Below are 17,928 nucleotides of genomic sequence, written 5' to 3'. Positions count from 1 at the left end.
TCTTAGCAGAAATTATTGCAGAAAATGTTAGAAGAAGAAGTTAAAACAGCTGACTTGTGATTCATGTATAACCTTTACTGAGGGATATTCAACCTGTGGGTAAATTTTCCATTCAAAGTGACTTAATGTCTTTCAATTATCTGGGAAGTTAGAAATTAACAATAACTTGGATATTTTAATTTCCAATGTTTACATGCTTCATGTTCCTTACAGAAATACAACTGATTATTTTTAAGTTATGTCAGTCACTATACAGTATATCATTAGTTTTTGATGTAAGGAGGGCATTATTGCATGGAGCACTGGGTGTTATGTGCAAACAATGAATCATGGAACACCACATCAAATACAATTAATTTTTGTATATTAATTTGTATTCAGCATCTTAATAATTTTATTATTAGAATAATTTACTTATCATTTATTTCTGAAGGGCATATTTATAAACATACCATTAGTAAATATGAATAGTTTCCTTTTCTCATTTTCAATTCTCGTAACTTTCTTTTTAATGCCTTGCTGTACTGGGATCTCCTTTACAGAGTTAGACAGAAATAGTGACGGCAGGTATCTCTGTCCTGTTCCTGAACTTAAAGCAAATGCTTTCAATGCCTCATCAAGACATGGGCCATAGGGCTTGTGTTTTTTTGTAGGTACTGTATCTCATGTTAGGACATTCATTTTTAGCTCTAGTTCACTAAGAACTGTAATTCATTGATATACTGCATGGATATGGAATTTTATTAAGCCATTTTTTCTGCATCTAGTGAGATGATCTCAATAGACTGTTCTGGCTGATGTTCTCATACGTAACCAACCTTACATTCCTGGGATAAACTTTACCTTTCAATATATTGCTCAATTAGTTTTCTAATATTTTGATTAAAATTTTTGCATATATGTTCATGAATGAGTAACCTGTAATTTTCTGTTCTACTGCCTTAGTAGAATTTCAGTATAAAGGTTATACTGCCCTCATATATGGGTGCTTGATTCTTGACAAAGATGAATGACACTGCAAAGTGGAGAGGAAAGAATGGTCCCTGTAATAAGTGAGGCTGGGACAACTAGGTCATTTAAACAGATTACAAAAAAAAAAAAAAAAAAAAAAAAGAGGGCGCCTGGGTGGCTCAGTGGTTAAGCTGCTGCCTTCGGCTCAGGTCATGATCTCAGGGTCCTGGGATCGAGTCCCGCATCGGGCTCTCTGCTCAGCAGGGAGCCTGCTTCCCTCTCTCTCTCTGCCTGCCTCTCCATCTACTTGTGATTTCTCTCTGTCAAATAAATAAATAAAATCTTTAAAAAAAAAAAAAAAAAAGAATAAAACTGGATCACTACTTCATCCCATATACAAAAACAATGCCCAAGAGATCACAGGCCTAAATGTAAAAAACACAACTATCAAGTATTTACAACAGAATATAGGAGAATATCTCAATAAGCTCAAAAATAGCCTTAATCAAGAATGCTGCTCTATGAAAATTGAGAATTCAGTACATCAAAAGACACTATGAAGGAAAAACGCACACAAGAATGAGAGAAGATATCTGCACTAGATAAAACCTATAAACTACTAAAATTTTAAAAATATAAAGATCTCCTACAAATAAAGGAGAAGCTCCAACTCAAGAAAAATCTGAGAAAAGATATCAACAGATATTTCACAGAAAAGAAAACTCAAATGGCCAGTAATCACCTAAAAAGGTGCTCAGCCTCATTAATAACCATAGAAATGCAAATTTAAATTCTAATGAGGTGCTCTAAGACCAACTGGAAAAAAATGGAAAAGATGAGACAATACCAACCAGAACCATTATGTATAAAAAGTCTGTAACAGAATTTTTCATAATAGCTCTAATCTGAAAAACCTAAAAAATGTCCGTCAAGAAGAGATCAGAAAATTGTGATATAGTCATCAACTGCAGTCCTTACAATAACAACCATGAATGAACTCCAGTTACACATACCATGAATGAACACTAAAAAAAAAATGCTGAGCAAAAGAACCTAGACAAAAAGAATGCATAACATATCAATTTATTTATTGAAAAATCAAGAGTTGAGTAAACTAAACTATCTCAAATGGAAGGCAATGTCAGTGGTTAAAGTAGAAAGCAAACAAAAGTAGTAATTACTATCAAAGTTAAGATGGTAACTCAAATAGGCAAGGGCAGCATCTGACTGAAAAAGGGCAAATGGAGGTGGGTGGGTGGTAATGTTCTATTTCTCGTTATTTATGCACATTTAATACATGTTATATTTCATGAAAAAGTTAAGAAAAAGGGATTGTTTATCATATTTGAGTTTTTTTTCAAGTAAGTACTTAATAAAACTCTTTCTGATAAAATTGCTGTGGTTGCTTACTATTTACTGAAATATTTATGTGGTTCTAACAATTACAAACACTTCAAAAGAAACAAAAAGTGAGCTTCCTAAAAGAGCAAAATGTTCCCATTGCCTAGAAATATCTTCAGAATGCTAATGGTGAAACAAGATGTGTTCTGTAAAAGGCCATCTGCTCAGGCTGTTTATTGTCTGCTACAAGTCATAATCCTACTTGCATCAGTAATTACTTGTTCAAATATAAATATAGCAGGAAAGATTAAGATTTCAGGCAATACACAGAAAAAAAGACAAAGGCCAGAAGTCCCAGTAATTCTGTATGAAACAGCTCAACACAGATATCATTCACATAGATAACCTCTTTCTTGAGACTGCTCATCTTAATCACCACCTGATTCCCCATTCATGAAAAAAACTATACATTTTACTGACTTTTCTCAAGTGTCTACTCACTAAACCTTTCTTTGGCATAAAAGCATGCCAAATGAATTTTATCTCTAGAATCACCTGCTCAGAAACTAGCTTTAGGGACGCCTGGGTGGCTCAGTTGGTTGGATGACTGCCTTCGGCTCAGGGCGTGATCCTGGAGTCCCGGGATCGAGTCCCACATCAGGCTCCCAGCTCCACGGGGAGTCTGCTTCGCTCTCTGACCTTCTCCTCACTCATGCTCTCTCTCACTGTCTCTCTCTCTCAAATAAATAAATAAAATCTTTAAAAAAAAATTAAAAAAAAAAAAGAAACTAGCTTTAATCTACAGAAATATGACAATGTAGTAAGAAGAATATTTTAAGTAAGTCTCTTAACTCCAGTGAGTACTCCAGTGAGTACTGAAACCATCTATTTTCTGAGTGAAAATTCTGTTAGGAAATAAGATGGGAAAATATTGGTCATTCTATCATAAAAGTAGCAATTTTATTTCATGATTCAGAATATCAGCATGATTAATTATCTTATACTGGGCATATAGATTTGAAAGACACAGTCCACCCATTTAAGAACATGGTCTAAGGGAGACAGAACAGTAAGCAGCATAGGGTATCACAGGAGCTTATATAAAAAGCCCTTAAGTGAGGGACATCTGAGCTTAACCAGGAAAAGACAGAGCACCCACAAAGACATGTGTGTCTTTGTGGTCTTTGTGGGTAAGGGAGGGTCATCTTTGTATGCACGCATCTGTGTGTGTGGTGTATAAAAGAGAAATGCAAATCCGAAGAACTATAAATAGCTCAATATGATTAGTGCAAGAAGAACACAGTGACGAAGTTAAGAGGTAGAGGGGATACTGAAGAGTCTAGATTTTATTTAAAGGCAGTGAATAGTCACTTCACGATTTTTTAGAACTGGAAGCATAGGATCAAATGCGTAATGTACCTCTGATGTGATGCAGATTAAAGACCTGGTCTAGTCCATAGAAGAACATGGTCTAATAGGGAGATAAATGCAAGCAGCATAAAGCATCAGAGAAGTTCCTGCAATGAAGACCTGGAGTCAAGTAGGTGGCATTTAAAGTTTGCGACAAAGTAATTATGGAGTTCATCTAGAAGAATACATGAGTGCTAGGGAAGGGCAGGGAGGGAATATCCTGATAGAAAAACATATAAGGTTTACGTAATATTACTTTGCTTTCATTTCACTGTGGCACCCAAGCACAGATACTTCTCTTTTGTTCCCTAAGCACACGGAAATGACTATAAAGCAATGTAAAATACAAAAATAAATTGATAAATGTGTAAAAATTTTAGGAGGTGGTATCAAAGAAGCAAAGATTCTAATAATTTAGTGGAAGAAAAAACGGAATTAAATTCTATTGGTAAACTTGTCAAGAAGGCTCCAGGGCTTGGTGTACACAGCAGAGATTATAGTGGAGGTGGAAGCTATTTTTCACAACACAGAGCCCTGCAGTTAAAAGGTATACAAGGTAGAAGTGACAGACACTGAAAAATCAATGTCAGGAAGGGGAGGTCTCCCTGTGCTCCCCTCAGAGACAAATTACATTCCACCTACCTTTACTAAAAAATCTAGTCCTCCATTCATAAATCCAACAAAAAAATAAGGATTCTTTTTTTTTTTTTTAAGATTTTATTTATTTATTTGACTGACAGAGAGAGAACACAAGCAGGGGGAGCTGTAGAGGAGAGGGAGAAGAAGGCTCCCCTCCACCCAAGGAAGCTTGACGTGGAGTTGGATCCCAGGACACTCGGATCATGACCTAAGCTGAAGGCAGACACTTAACAGACTGAGCCACCCAGGTGCCCCTCAAAACAAGGATTCTTAACCATTTGAGACCAAGGGTAGATGTAAGTACATCCCATGAAAAATACACGACCAGGCAGGTCATTCCAAATGCAGGCCCCTGCCATGGAGTCAGAGTAAGGCGTGTATTCCTTGAATACAATGAACTGCCTCCCTCCCAAATTATCATTTGTGTTTACAGGTTTGTAGCTGTGGAATTACGAACACTGAGAACATTCATTGTTTAAAATTAGCAATAATTCAGCTTCTACTATAATGAAAAAAAAAATGATGAAAAGAATCATCTAGATTCAGGCACAGAAAATAGGCTTTCAGGTTTGATGTTGATTTACCTTTGAATGTTTGATGTCCCAGGTCTTAAAAATTTATTAGTTTATAAATTCATTCATTAAATAAGTATTTAAATTGAATACCTACCATGTGCCACACACATCACCTTTCCTGGTGGCAAAAAAAAAAAAAAAAAGAGAAAAATCCCTGTCTAAATTTGAGGAACTGAAATTCTGGAAAAACTTGCATTTCCTATATATTTTATCTCCTGACCTAAAGCTTTAAAAAGCCTTACCAAGGGGCACCTGGGTGGCTCAGTGATTAAGGCCTCTGCCTTTGGCTCAGGTCATGATCCTGAGGTCCTGGGGGGTCCTGGGATCAAGCCCTGCACTGGGCTCTCTGTTCAGCGGGCAGCCTGCATCCTTTCCTCTCTCTCTGCCTGCCTCTTTGCCTACTTGTGATCTGTCAAATAAATAAATAAAAATCTTTTAAAAATAAATAAATAAATAAATAAAAATAAAAAGCCTTACCAAAATGCTGATAGTGATCTCTCATACTAGGATCACAGAAAATCTTTAGTTTCTTCTTTATCCTCTCTATGTCTTCCCAACACAAAACACATCCTTTCCCCCTACTTTTTTACTTAAAGGGGAGGAGAACTGAGTAGGGAAATCAGTCCCACTGCCCTGGAGAGAATGGCTGACAACTGCTGGAAGCAAAGGCAAAGTACAAATAACCAAACCAGTTACACGCAGCTGTATGAACTTAGGTGAGAAATGTAAGAATTTGAATTAAGACATGGATTCAAGACATGTCAATGATAGATGAGGGATGGATCTGAGAAAACAGTAAGGATTCTCAGTTAACAGGATTCTCCCCAACAGGAATGTTGGCAAAAAAAGAAGCAAAGGTCAAGTATGAATCCCAGGTTTTCAATTTTTACCCATGAGAAAAGCACCAATGCAGATCTAATCTCTCAGATCTTATCTCTGTAACCATGGCAATAATTCTTGACCGGACTCTACAAAACTTCTGAACACTCACATAGTTGGAGGGTAATGATGCTCTTCTATATGGCCCAAGCCATGGACCACGATAAACCGGCCTGACAGCATGTTTAAAGCAAACATGAATATTCCTGATGTGTACATGGGGTCTGACATGCATTTACACCATGGGGGGGGGGCGGTCACAGAGCAGGCGCCTATATGACCAGCTCTCTTTGAGAACTAGGGACTCTAAGACTCAAGCAAACTTCCTCAGGAAGAGACATCTTACATGTGCCTCTGAGGTTTGCAGCTAGAGAGAAATTTACATTTTGCGTGACTCTTGCAAAGAAAGGATTACTTGGGAGCCTCTACATGACCTCTTTACTGAAGGGTATCTTTTTCTTGCTGTCCCTGAACTATGTCTTTTGCTATGTAATAAATCTTAACTGTGAATACAACTCTATATTGAATGTAAGGAGTTTTCCCAGTGAACCACTGGACTAGAGGGCAGTCATGAGACCTTCAAAACAGGATCACTGAAGGGACAGGAAATTAAGAATTTGGTGGGGTGGGAGAAGAAATGAATTTAGTTTTCTTGTACAGTGTCTCGATCACCTTCATTACCTTCATTAGAATTCTATGGTTTTTGAGCAGCAAATATGTTTTTTGCCATTTTAACTTCATTAGCAGTTCAAAATTCTCTGCAGCTTTAACTCACTTTTCTGTGTTTTTCCATTAAATTAGGAACAAAATGTGAAGGAACATCCTTACTTCAAGAATTTATCCTGGTATATTTTGTGATCTTGTTCCAAACCTGATATAGGGGTCACCACTATCTTTAAAATCATTATGTTAATTCTTCTCAAAGAACTTTACCAAGCACCTGCCATGAATCAGACATTTTGCTAGGTGTTCAGAATAAAACGATTAAGAAAATATAGCTTCTGTCCTAGAATCCAGAGGACACCTAAATAAACATGACAACAGATCAAATATTCTCTAGGCTTTTCTTAATGTTTCATTTCTAACAGTATTCTAGATACAGGCAATATAAAAGATTGCATCTTGAATGTCATGGTGAGACTGAAAGCATTGCACCGTGGCTGTATGATGGATCAACCTTCTCCTGGAAGCTCCTGTGCAACAACATGCAGAACTCTGAATAATGAGCTATTCCATGGCTGAGTCAATGAGAAGCCAAAGGCAGCCTGAGTTACAGCAAAAATTTTACCAGATGCTACCCCTGCTTCCTGAGGGTGAACACAGTATACAATTGTCTGGCAATTCCATAGCTTTGCTGTCCTTAGGTAAGTTTATGTTTCTAAAATGATCATTCACTGTGGAGTTCGAAGTACAACAGCATGAATAAGAAACAATTTTTCATCCTTCCATATTTCACTTGGAGTTCTATTTGGTCCTGCTAATACAACATCTTTGAAAACCTATATTCTCCTTTATATCATGTCTGCAACCTCAAAACTGCAAGCCTGACCTTCATCTTAAGCCCAAATATACATTTATGTGTAATATACATTATAAGCCCTAATATACGTGTCAGTTTACATTAAAATCATTACTTATTTCATTCTAAACACATTTCTTTAGAAATATTAGATCTCTTTTTTAAATAAAGGGATACAAATTATTTTATCACATTCTGAATGTAATTCAAGGACTGTACACTAAATATATTTAAAAATAACGAAAAATGCATTTTAAAAGTGTCCCTCTTAGAATTTAAAGTGCTTTTTTTTTTTCTTCCCCAAAGACTCCATCTATCTATTTGACAGACAGAGATCACAGATCACAAGCAAGCAGAGAGGCAGGCAGAGAGAGGGAAGCAGGCTTCCTGCTGAGCAGAGAGTCCGATGTGGGCTCGATCCCCTGGGATCATGACTTGAGCCGAAGGCAGAGGCTTCAACCCACTGAGCCACCCAGGCGCCCCTTTAAATGCTTTTTTACAGATATCAGCTTACAGAGTTCTATAGAAATTCTACTGTGTACAGATCGCTAATGTAACAGCCTCAGAAGAGCAAAGACTCAGAGTGTGCTAACTGGAAGAGTTGTTTTCACTGACTGTGATAATTCTGGAAAGCTCCAATATACAATAATAGACAATTATATAAGAGAAGTTGAGAGGGGGCACCTGAGTGGCTCTGTCAGTTGAGCTTCTGACTCTTGGCTTGGCTCAGGTCATGAAATCCAGCCCCATGTCAGGCTCTATGCTCAGCATGCAGTCTGCTTGAGAATCTTTCTCACTATCCCTCTGTCTCTCCCACACACCCCATGGATGCAGGAGCTCTCTCTCTACAGAAGAAGAAGAAAAAGAATGAGAAAGAGGAAGAGGAAATAATCCTGGGGGGGGGGGGGAGAGAGAGAAGTTGGGACTAGATTTCAAGGGAAGAGAGTAAATACAGAATGAAACTGGCCAAAACTTGAAGTTTAATGGTTTAAGAGAGTAGAGACTGTGAACTGGGGCGGGGGGGGGGGAAGGCAGAAAAGAGAGTCATCAGATTTTGAGGGGATAGCTACAATAAATGATACTTTAGAAACATAACCAACAAAATATAAAATATTACTTGTGGCACTGGTGCCAAGCTAAACATACCACTACTACTACTAATTAATAACATTACATTTACTGCTAAAATTTAGTAAGCAGTTACATGTCAGCCATTTTGTAAACCACAATGAATGAATTCAATCCTTATAACACCACCATCAACCACCATCAACCTCACTTTATAAAGGAAGAAACCGGAGATTAAAGAAGTAATTTGATAATTACTATGTAGCTAATTAATCAAAAAGCCAAAACCAGAAATCAAGTCATGTGTTTCCAGATGCTGAGAGAAATATGCTAGACTGCCTCCTCATCTGGTAGAACAATTAGCCAGTAAGCTGTGGGAGTATTAACAGTAAACTGTCTCCTGCATACCTTTTTAGGGAGACATTCACAAATAGAAAAATAGAAGTTCTTTTACCCAACAGTGTAAGTTTCAAATTTTCAAATGGAAGACAAGGGAGAGATGCTTATAGAAACTATGGATGTAACTATCTTTTTCACAAAATAAAACAGGCAAAGGACAAAATCTCTTCAGAAACAGTATAATGTTGGTTTAGCCAAAACAAAATTTATCTAAAGCAAAAAGGGCTGATTTTCAAATTCTATGGGTTCTAAGTAAAGCAAATTATTGCGCACAACTAACACAAGCCCTGTAAGTAGTTAAATGGAGATACAGCCCAGTAAATCAGCTGTGAGGATGAGGGAGTCAGGCTGCCCGGGATCTAATCCTGGCTCCACTACAAATAAGGAGACTTACTCAATCTCTGCCACAATTTCTTCATCTCTATAATAAGGATAATCATATACTGTAATTATATCTACCTCAAATAAGATTCAACAGAGAGTACTAAGTTAAGGTTAGCAATTTTTATTATTAAAATGAAGTACCTAAAACCGAGTGCTAAGTCATTTCCAATAAATGACCTTATGCAAAATTTCCATACACTGCAGCACTACATTTTATATACTCAATGTGAATATAATCATTGTATAAAGATATTTCTAAAAAGTCACTAGGCATTCTACGTGAAACAAAAATAAAACAATATAAAATAAAAGGGCTGTTAGCGCCATCCTTTTCCTTTTCTTCCATAAAGGAATTAAAATGAGGGCACTTTGTAGAAACCAAAAGTGAAAATTAACATGTAAATGTACATGGTCTTTTATAAGATTAGAGCTTCAAGTAGAAATATTTTACCATAATCTTCCTACCAACAATGTATTTTTGATAATTGTTCTAAAACAATCTCTTCTTGAGAACACTGGTTCTCATATTTGTTTGGATGGCAATGCACAAGCAAGTGAGGGTGTTCTTTATAGAAACCCCAAAATGATAATGATGTCCTTACTGGCATCCTAAGAACTAGGAAAAACTTCACCAGATTATAGAATTGCCTATATACATGCAACATATATGCCATTTTCTCCAGTATGAAAAGAATAAGCACAAACCCAGAACTATGAAAAATCTAACCAAGACCAATGTAATTTTTCATTAACATCAATTTGGTACTTGTTAATAATAACAGTAGCTGACTTTTGAGTACCTATTATGTACCAAGCAACATGCCAAAGAGTTATATGCGTATCTAACTTACAACTTACCTTGCTCATAATCGTGAGGTATTCATTATTATTTTGACAGTGAAACAGCAGGTGACAAAGAGGTTAGATAAAATTTAAGCTCAAATAGCTGGTAAGCAGGAGTGAGGATTCAAACCAATCCTGACTCAAACCTTGCACTCTGAACCACAACACTAAACTCTACATGATACAATAACATCTACAAGTTTAAACATCTTACATAATTACATTCAAATTTAATACTAATAAGGAAGAATTACTATTTATCAATTTTAAGAAAACAGAACATGAAGTATCGATGGGAGGACCATTGAAGAACTGCCGTTGGGGATGTAATGTATGCAGGTAATTATAATGATATTGTATTTAAACACTTAAAAGTTTATACACTTCAAAGTTCCTAAGAGAGTAGATCTTAAATGTTTCCAACACAAAAAGAAATGGTAGTAACATGATGCAATGGGGGTGTTAGGTAATGTTAACGGTAGCATACACAAAGGTATGGAAGCAATACATTGTATATCTTCAACTTACACAATGTTATCTGTCAATTTTATCTCAATAAAGCAGGGGGGGAGCCACGGGGGAGAGAATTGCTGAGAAGCTCCTATTAGTTATTTACTCTGAAAATTACTCCTAAGTTCCAAGTATAAGGTGCTTTGTTAAGAACACAGCTGAAGAAATCTAGTTCTCTAAGCCATAGTTAAAATAAAGTCCATCTTACTATGACATAAGCCAACTGTAGAGTCAATCCTTGATCAATTAACCTAACTCTTCAAAGAGAGGAGATATTCTAGATAATAAAATTAAGTTTTAGGAGATACTCTAAATCCCCTCTGCTTTGTTTGTAATCATTTCGGAATTCACTTATTTTAATTTGAAGGAGGCACAAATGTTAGTGTTGCAAAAAAGAAAAAATATAACCCTTAGTCTTTAGTCTGATTGCTATTTGCTGAATATGAAACGAATATTCAGTTTTGTTGAGTCCTCTGACAATATTATCTTATATGTCAACGATTTCTAATTTTGTATTATTATAAGTAGCATATTTATACCCATAATTGGAAAGATAATAAATTGTATAAAAATAATTGTCATCAGTGAGAACTGTGTAATGACTGTTCATACCTCAAACATGCTTAGTTCAATCTAACCTAAAATCTTATTATTCTGGAATGAATTTTTACTAAAAGACACAAGTCTTGAGTCTGCTTCAGATAGCTATTAAAGACAAGAGGATTAATCATCATATTTAAAAATAATCTTAAATCAAGCCTTAAAATACATCTACCTTATGATATCCATTGCCTGGTAAAGTATTTCAGACTGATCAACTCCAAAAACTTTCTTTGCCCCAGCTTTAGCTGCAAACATAGAGAGAATTCCAGTTCCACAACCAACATCCAAAACCACCTGGTGTAATAAAAAAACAGATGTTATTGAGAAGGTCTAGTATTTTAAGTTTTATTTATATATATGGCATTACTGCGAAGGAACAGATCACAAAATTTAAAATTTTACAGATCAATGATAGTAATAATTTCTATTTAAAAAAAATAAGTGAAGATATTACAATGGGCTGTTTTAAATTCCTTTTTTGGGGAGGGGGATATTAGTTCTGTGCCTAACATGGGCTTGAACTCATGACCCCAAGATTAAAAGTCTTGTGCTCTACTGATTAAGCCAACCAGGCATCCTGTTGTTTTACATTCTCAATAGCCTATCTGGCTATATTCTGCTACAATCAGATACAACAATGTAAATTAAGAGATGTTTTATATGAAATACATAATTTGTATAGACTTCATAGGGAAGTATTCTGTTTATAATTTCCCTACTGTATGTATGTATGCTCTAATTTAGGTTTAGTAGTTCTAAATTTTAGCCTAAAAAAACTTTCTAAAGTTTGAAAGGCAGGAATTAACTTAAGCAGGATAAGAGCCTGATCCAATACAATTAACAAACGCTTATAAAGGAATCCTAGATGTAGAATATTGTCATATCCCCTCCAGATCCAAAATTAAATATTCAACTCATTTAAATAATGCAGGTACATTAAAAATACATTGGCTTCTAGAATTCAGAACTTCAAAATATAAGTTTTAAAAATGATCCTCGGGGCTCCTGGGTGGTTCAGTCAGTTAAGTGTCTGCCTTCGGCTCAGGTCATGATCCCAGGGTCCTGGGACTAAGCCCCAAATCAGGCTCCCTGCCAGTGGGGAGCCTGCTTCTCTCTCTCCTCCCCGCTTGTGCTCTCTCTCACTATCTCTGTCTATCTCTCTCTCTCTCAAATAAATAAAATCTTTAATAAGTAAAAAAAATAAAAATAAAAATGATACTCATTATCATTAGTGAAGGTAATAAGAATCAAAGTTTAAGATGATACTGGAGGGGCACCATGGGCAGCTCAGTGGGTTAAGCCTCTGCCTTCGGCCCAAGTCATGATCTCAGGGTTCCAGGATCGAGCCCCACACGGGGCTCTCTGCTCAGTGGGGAGCCTGCTTCCCCCCTCTCTCTCTGCCTGCCTCTCTGCCTACTTGTGATCTCTGTCAAATAAATAAATAAAATCTTTTTTTAAAAAAATGATGATACTGGAGACAGGTAAAAAGCAATTATTTCTAAATCAAGAATTGTATGTTATTTTCAGGATTGTATAGTGAAACGTGCAAAAACAAAAACAGGGCGCCTGGGGGGCTCAGTGGGTTAAGCTTCTGTCTTCGGCTCAGGTCATGATCTCAGGGTCCTGGGATTGAGTCCCACATCGGGCTCTCTGCTTGGCAGGAGCCTGCTTCCTCCTCTCTCTCTGCCTACTTGTGATCTCTCTCTGTCAAATAGATAAATAAAATCTTTAACAAAAAAACAAAAACAAATTGCTGAGGACACACATAAGGCAAAGTACTCAGAGGTATACTACTCTGTAAAATTACTGAAAACTGTAGGGCCTTAAGTCTTTCATTACTGATGGTCTAAATCCTATGTACTTACCCCAAAATATGAAATGATTTCAGTATTCTGTAAATATTAGTGCAGTTAAGAGCAGGCATTGATCACAGTAATGGGATACGGCCACAAACAAGACCAAACCCCTGTCCAAAGGAAGGGGAGATTCTCTTGTGGAGAAGACCAATGAATGAACAAATACAAAATAATGTCAGGTGGTAGTGTTACAAAGAAATTCAAGCACCAGAGTAGAGGTTAGAGCAGGGAAGAGGGGACGCATCTTTTTGAAATTTTAAATAGGTCTGTGAATATGTTTCCCCACATGTGAGCACAGAACTGAAGGCAATAAAGGAGCATACTATGCAGAGTATCTGGAGAAGTGTCTTCTGGCCACGGAGGATATCAAAGGCAAGGCATGAAGTACCAGGCAAAGCTAGACCAATGGCTAAGCTGGGTGAGAAGAGGTGGAGGTGAGGTCAGAGGTTAAGAAGGCCATATCACACAGAACTTTTGGATTTTATTGAGTAATGGGAAGTCACTGTAAGAAAAACAGAACGAGAATTAAGAATTTTTTTTTAAAGATTTTATTTATTTTATTTGACAGACAGAGATCACAAGTAGGCAGAGAGGCAGGCAGAGAGAGAGGGAGGAGGAAGCAGGCTCCCTGCTGAGCAGAGAGCCCGATGCGGGGCTCGATCCCAGGACCTGGGATCATGACCTGAGCCGAAGGCAGAGGCTTTAACCCACTGAGCCACCCAGGCGCCCGAGAATTAAGAATTTTTTAAACTGTTCAAAAATTATTTTATTCTTCAGCTAGGTAATATAGTCAAATAGTTTAAATATAAAAGCTGCATTTCTTAGTTATCCTTCAAGAGACTTTCTATGCAAACGCACATTTTTTTTCCTTCCCCTTCTGCCCTCGCTCTGTACTGCTTTTTGTATTTAACAATGTGATGTAGAGATCTTTCTGTATCAATTTACAGAACTTCTTTCTCTCATACAGTCGTATAGGATTCCGTATTATGGCTGTACCATAATCTACGGACCTAGTTCTCTACTGATGGACATTTAGGTAGTTCCTGGAATTCTACTAGGATAATCAAAGGTATAAATAACCTTATAACCAACTGCATTCACACATGAGTAAATCTATCAGAGAGAATATACATATTTGTAATCATGGCAGACATAATCAAATAAATTCTCTTCCTTGGGCCAATCTAACCAGCAATGTTTAAGTGCTGATGTCCTTACAGGTGAGACTAGCCTATGGAACATACATTCACACTTTTGGCTATCTGCCAATCTTGCAAGTACAAAATAATAATATACTGGTCTAGTTAAAACATGTATTTCCATTATCATGAGATTTAGCATCATTCCTTACGTTGTAGAGCCATATGTAATTGTTTAGAAACTATTTACTTATATACTCCTCCTCTATTTTTCCAGTTAAGTTTTTTCTTATCAAATTTCTAATCAAAATTTTCTTAACAAATCTTGTCAAACAACAATTCTTTGTAAGTTAAGGAAATTAAACCTCCATAATAAAACCTGGAATGTTTCTCTCAGCATATATTTTTTAAAGGAACTCTTGTTTTAGTAGCTATGAGAAATTTTATTTTTAAAGTTTTTTTTAAATATATTCATTCTGAGAGAGAAAGAGAGCATGAGTAGAAGGAGGGGCAGAGGGAGAGGGAGAAGCAGACTCTATGTTGAGCATGGAGTCTGATGCGGGGCTTGATCCCAGGACCCCCGGATCATGACCTGAGCTGAAGGCAGACAGTTAATTGACGGAGCCACCCAGGTGCCCCACATTAGCATATATTTTTGTCTTTTGATTCACTTACAGTGACTTTTGTTATGTAGAAATTCTTTACTTACAGTAAAACTCACCAATCATGTCTTTTATGGCTTCCTTCTGGATTTTCATAATTAGACTGACCTTCCCCATCTTCCCTATTTCATCCTCATACATTTCCTTCTGGTATATTTATGGTTTCATTAATATACTCTGTTTTTATCATAGTTTATATTAAGAGGTATGGTTTCAACCTTACTTCTGTTCAGATGGCTAACCAACTGTTCCAACATGCTATTAAACAGTCTGTTTCCCTTACTAATTTGATATGTGACTGTTAAGATCTGCTGAATATCTGTGTTCTTCCAAAATTTATATGTTGAAATCCTAACCAAAAGTGATGGTATTAGAAACGAGGGTCTTTGGGAGGTAGTTAGGTCATAAGGGCAAAGCCCTCACAAATGCAATTAGTACCCTTATAAGAGGCCCCAGGACAGATTCCTCTCGGGAGGAAGAAGGCATTTTACAAACCACAAAGCAGGCTTTCACCAGAATTAGCCAGTGCCATGATCTTGGACTTCCCAGCCTCTGTAACTGTGAGAAATTTCTGTTGTTACAAGCCACTAATAAGTTCATGGTATTTTTGTTATAGCAACCTGAATGGGACCTGGAGCATTAAGTAAAAATTATGTATATATTTTGGATTTCTATTCTGCTCCATTAGTTTATATAATCATGTGCCAGTAACTATACTAATTACAGAAGCTTTACAGAATGTTTTAGTACTTAGTAAGGCTGGTCCACTCTCTGGGCCACCCTCACTACAAAATTTTTTTCACAGTGTTTCTGGAAAATTTTGTATATTTATTTTTTTCATAAGAACAAGAGAATAAACTTGTCTAGGCTTTTTAAAAAAAAAACTTAATATTTTTATGGGGATTGGGCTAAAAATTCTAAGTTAATTTAGGGAAAATGGACAATTTGAGTTTTCCTACTCGAGAACACAGGCTTTCACAGTTTGTTTAAATTAACTATCGTGTTCTTCAGATTTAAAAGTTTTTTTCATATTAGCCCTGCACATTATTTAAGTTTGTTCATATGCATTTTATCTTCTGTATTATTTACTGTTATGAATGGAGTGCTTCATTCCACTATATTTTGAAAACATAACTTACTAGAACTGACTCCAAAAGAGAGAAAATCTAAACAGCTTGATTTTTACTGAAGCAATAAAGTTGTCAAAAGTTTTCTACTCTGTGACTCCTATCTTGTGCCCCTCAAAGAAGGACAAGGCCCGGATGCTTTCATCCGGAGAGAATCTATACCCCATCTGAGTTGAGTCACCACATTTTAACTTAGCTACTTTAACAAAAAGAAGTTAAGGATTTAAAGATGGAAACTACATGTCATTGCAAACAAAACTAAAACATTTTCTTAAGTTACAAATATAATGTGTTAACCATAACAGCAAGAAAATACTATCATAGGTAGCATATATGCTTACAGTACATTAGTTTGAAATATATGGCATAAAATAAAAATGGAAAAATATGTAACACAATCGTTAAGTGCTAAGTTCCTAGAAACTTTCACTGAAATAAAGTATCTGAAAAATTTCAAAATTAAAAATAAAATGTCCGTGTGGAATTTAGAAGTTTGATACTATAGTATTTGGTAATGATGACTGGGAATATCAACAGTCACACACTGTTTATGGAAAAACAGGCCGGCAGCACTAATACCATCTAAGGTATAAATAATCTTTTTTGACTCAGGAAGTCTACTGCTAGGAATTTATCTTATTATGGTACTCTTACATATATTAAAAACAAATTTAAGTATTTTATATTTTTAAATGAACTATTTCTAGTATTAAAAATTAAAACTTTCGGACATTCTTACATTGGACATAGGAGCCAATGTTAATAAGGAATCATCTCTAAGGAAAGTTGCTGAATAAAGAAAGCTTAGTATAGAAGGATATATATCATATGCTCCAATTAAAGTATGTGTTCTTTTGTAACACTATATACACACACACACATAATTTATATACACATGCATACATATGTGTGTGTGTGTGTGTGTGTCTTAATGCTCATTTTGCAAATGAGGAACATGAGAAAGCTTCAGAGAGAGAGAGAAGGGTACAGGTCAGGATCATAAAGTGGATAATTTGCAAAGCTAACATGCAAACATAGTTCAATCTGCTTCTAAAGCTATATTTTAAAAAATATTTTAAATTATATATTATTTATTACACCTAGCTCAAAATTAGGTAATAAATTAAAAATATAATAAAAGGAAAGTAAAAATGATGACAGAATAAACTAACATTATTTTATAAAATGTTGAAGGAATTTGATTCCTTTTTCTGAAGAAAAAAAGGAGAAGAAAAAAAGTGAATCAATTTAACTGTAGATAATAATCAAAAGCATAGTGAAGGCACTTAACTGTGAATTTCTTCAATGGATTACAAATAGAAATTATGAGTGCATGATAACACGATTAAATGCCACCCCAAGTTAAATTAAATCTGAGAAACCATATGGCCTCCACAGGAGGTTTGTGAATTCAAACAATAATAAGAAAGGAATAGGGGAAAGAAGGCAAGAAGGGGGGGTTGAGAAAGAGAAGCAAGGAAGAAACGCATTTGTAATTATAAGCACCTTTTTGAAAAATAAACCTCTACTGTGCACTACATAATATGATATAGAAGCTAGGGTTGTATAAAGTTTGTCTACATAATACAGATAAAAGCAAACAAAAACAATGTTAATAAAACTTAGGAAAACAAGTTATTTCATACATTTAAACAAGAATTAGATTTAAATAATTTTATGAACATATTCTATCATGGCACACAAAAATCATATGACTAAATATGAAAAATAATGTCAATTAAAATATAACTAACGCATCCCACTCTAATTATTCATTCTATCCTAACATAATGGTGTTTCAAGTGCAGTGGCATAGGCTTAAGGGCACCAAATTAGGAGTAAAAACCCTCAGGTTTGTTTTTATTTTAGCTGTCTGTTTTAGGGCAAGTCAATTAACCTACTGGTCTCAAATATCTACATGTGCAAAATGAGATAAACACTTGCCCTGCCTAGTTATAGGCATATTGTACAGTGACAATGACACAACATGTTTGAAAGCAATATATAAATTATCAAATGCTAC

General features: G+C 35.7%; 1 protein-coding gene across 1 annotated transcript in view; it reads right to left on the bottom strand.

Moving 5' to 3' along the window:
* Window positions 1–17,928, bottom strand: part of PRMT3 (protein arginine methyltransferase 3) — a 126,283-nt gene that overhangs the window by 89,340 nt on the left and 19,015 nt on the right. The window contains exon 9 of the mRNA XM_044258964.1: window positions 11,294–11,415. Coding sequence (XP_044114899.1) covers window positions 11,294–11,415 — 122 coding nt within the window. The remainder of the gene's footprint in view (window positions 1–11,293; window positions 11,416–17,928) is intronic.

Source organism: Neovison vison, chromosome 7 (genome assembly GCF_020171115.1).
Source record: "Neovison vison isolate M4711 chromosome 7, ASM_NN_V1, whole genome shotgun sequence".
Classification (NCBI taxonomy): Eukaryota; Metazoa; Chordata; class Mammalia; order Carnivora; family Mustelidae; genus Neogale; species Neogale vison.
The sequence above is the reverse complement of the archived record's forward strand: the minus strand, read 5'-3'. Positions and strand labels throughout refer to the sequence as shown.